General features: G+C 35.6%; 1 protein-coding gene across 1 annotated transcript; it reads left to right on the top strand.

Moving 5' to 3' along the window:
* Positions 748-2,248, top strand: LOC104715534 (UDP-glycosyltransferase 72E1). The gene has a single exon (XM_010432930.2). It carries the CDS (start codon positions 782-784, stop codon positions 2,243-2,245), a length of 1,464 nt encoding a protein of 487 aa, XP_010431232.1. The 5' UTR covers positions 748-781; the 3' UTR covers positions 2,246-2,248.

Genomic DNA, 3,229 nt, shown 5'->3' with positions numbered 1-3,229 from the left:
TATATATATATATATATATATATATATATATATAATTCAAAACCAGGGATGGCTTATTATTCTAAATGATAAAATAATGGTGGATCAATTAAATATTATTAAAATATTAAGATGATCGGACCTATGATACTACCTGCAGAAAAACAAAAAACATTAATTATTTGAGCAATTTGCAACATGATTTTAGCCAAGTCCAAACGTTACAGTAGTGGCATGATCCAAACATCTATGTATGTAACACATTCTGGTGACATGATTCAAGAACTTAACAAAATTCCAACCGATTTTACTATTGAATATATTTGAAATGTATTTTGATATGTATATATAGAATTATTGAAAATAGAATATAAAACTTTCAATTAAAATATGAATATTATATTGATGAAATACCAATGTAGAAAGAACTTTAGGTTTAGTTTAAAAAAAAAAAAACTGAAAATATTAAAACACACATACATGGTATAGTGCATGATATAGCCTATAGAATCTAGCTTGTGTAATTTATACATGGTCGATGCATCAAACATTTACTATTGACTGAGTCACTGAGATACAGATACAGTTTTCTAGTTTGTATAAAACAATTAAAGTTATAGACGATGTAAAAAAAACAACAAAATAATAAGGGTTTGGTAAATAAGACCTTTAATATACAAACAAACATTTTAAAGAGTTTTGGTTCTATATATATTCAACTCACTTGCAACAATGCAACTATCAGAGAGCTACACACAAAATAAAAAAGAAGCTAACGTTCATCGATCCAGAGTTCGAGACTATGAAGACTACGAAGCCACATGCCGCCATGTTCGCTAGCCCAGGAATGGGCCATGTCATCCCGGTGATCGAGCTCGGAAAACGCTTAGCTGGATCTCACGGCTTCCACGTCACGATCTTTGTCCTTGAAGACGACGCAGCCTCCGTTCAATCTCAATTCCTAAACTCACCAGGCTGTGATGCGACCTCTGTTGATGTCATCAGCCTCCCAACTCCGGATATCTCCGGTTTAGTCGACCCATCAGCCTTTTTTGCTATCAAGCTCTTGGTCATGATGCGTGAGACCATTCCTACCCTTCGATCAAAGATCGCTGAGATGGAGTACAAACCAACGGCTCTGATCGTAGACTTGTTTGGCCTGGACGCGTTACCGCTCGGTGGTGAGCTCAACATGTTGACTTATATCTTTGTCCCTTCAAACGCGCGTTTTCTTGCGGTGATTTTGTATTTCCCAACGTTGGACAAAGACATGGAAGAAGACCACATAATCAAGAAGCAACCTATGGTTATCCCTGGATGTGAACCAGTTCGGTTTGAGGATACACTTGAAACATTCCTTGACCCGAACGACCAGCTGTACCGGGAATTTGTTCCATATGGTTTAGCTTTCTCAACGGCTGATGGTATTATTGTGAATACATGGGATGATATGGAGCCCAAAACTTTGAAATCTCTTCAAGATCCAAACCTCTTGGGTCGGATTGCTCGTGTACCGGTTTATCCAATTGGTCCTTTGTTCAGACCGGTTGATCAATCTAAAACTAATCATCCTGTTTTAGATTGGTTAAACAAACAACCAGATGAGACGGTACTTTACATCTCATTTGGAAGCGGCGGCTCTCTTTCGGCTAAACAGCTAACCGAATTGGCTTGGGGGCTTGAGATAAGTCAGCAACGGTTCGTTTGGGTGGTTCGACCGCCAGTGGACAGTTCAGCCTGTAGCGCATACTTCTCGGTTAATAGTATTGAAATACGAGATGATACCCCGGGTTATTTACCGGAAGGTTTTGTTAGCCGGACCCATGAGAGAGGCCTCGTGGTCTCTTCTTGGGTCCCACAAGCCGAGATACTAGCCCACCAAGCAGTTGGTGGGTTTCTAACTCATTGCGGCTGGAATTCGATTCTTGAGAGCGTCGTTAGCGGCGTTCCAATGATCGCTTGGCCGCTTTTTGTGGACCAAAAAATGAACGCAACGTTGCTTAACGAGGAGCTTGGCATCGCCATCCGTTCTAAAATACTACCGTCGGAGGGAGTGATTACGAGGGAGGAAATCGAGGCGTTGGTGAGAAAGATCATGGTGGAGGAGGAAGGTTGCGTGATGAGAAAAAAGGTGAAGAAACTGAAAGACACAGCGGTGGAGTCGTTGAGTTGCGACGGTGGAGTGGCGCATGAATCGTTTTTGAGAATCACCGAGGAGTGCAAGCATAGTTTGAAGCGTGTAAGCTGCATGGAACGTGGTGCCTAGGAGGCTAAGGAGCGTTTACCGTTAAAAAGTTTATTTTACATTTAAACTGCTTGTCGTTTTTACTGTTTTTGGAATCTTGTATTCAGTTTCCGAGTCTTGCCACATGTTTTAATGTGTTCATTTTGTCAACGCCGTTTGCTATCACTAGTGTGACACTGTGACATTGTAAGATTAAATAATGGTATTTAAGTTGTTTTATTAGGCCTTTTTTTTTTTATTAATCTCTAAGTCCTCATTTATATAATAAATGGTTGTTTAATATGATTAATACTTGACTGAAAACTTTGATTAAAAAACTTTTGGATATGAATCTGACTGATGATGTACAAAATCTTTAGTTCGTTACGGTAATGGTAATTGCATTAGTTTATGGGGGTATTAAGATTTCTGAATCAGGTAATCATTACTAATTTCCTTTAGATAATCCCCTTTTAATAAAAGGGAAGTACACAACTTAAGTTTTGTAGACTTTATAAAAAATATAAATGGTTACAATTGCATACTAATAGATTATATATAAAATATACATTAACCATATACTCTTTATAAGATAACTCTTTATATATAGATAATAAATAATAAATTCATAAATCTTGGAGTATATAGATAATAAATAATAAATACATAAATCGTGGAGCAAATATATCATGAAGATCACAACATAGTTATTTCAAATGATCTTCTTTTTAATAAAAGAAAAGTACATAACATAGTTTATATTATTTATATTATAATATAAAATAAAGAGAAGTACACAATATAGTTTATATTATAGTGATTAAATTATATTATTTAATTTAAAATTATAATCGCGAACTTATTTCAAATGATCTCTTTTTTAATAAAAAGAAGTACACAATATAGTTTTTGTAGACTTTATATTTTTAATTAATTATAAATGATTACAAATAGGTTATAGATAGGTTATAGATTAATTCATATATTAATGGTTACACCTAAATATTGGGTGCAACCTTAATTGGA

This window comes from Camelina sativa, chromosome 9 (genome assembly GCF_000633955.1).
Source record: "Camelina sativa cultivar DH55 chromosome 9, Cs, whole genome shotgun sequence".
Classification (NCBI taxonomy): domain Eukaryota; kingdom Viridiplantae; phylum Streptophyta; class Magnoliopsida; order Brassicales; family Brassicaceae; genus Camelina; species Camelina sativa.
The sequence above is the reverse complement of the archived record's forward strand: the minus strand, read 5'-3'. Positions and strand labels throughout refer to the sequence as shown.

Bases quoted from the DNA above. Each gene is read 5' to 3' on its own strand.
- LOC104715534 (XM_010432930.2), top strand. From the start codon at position 782: ATGAAGACTACGAAGCCACATGCCGCCATGTTCGCTAGCCCAGGAATG.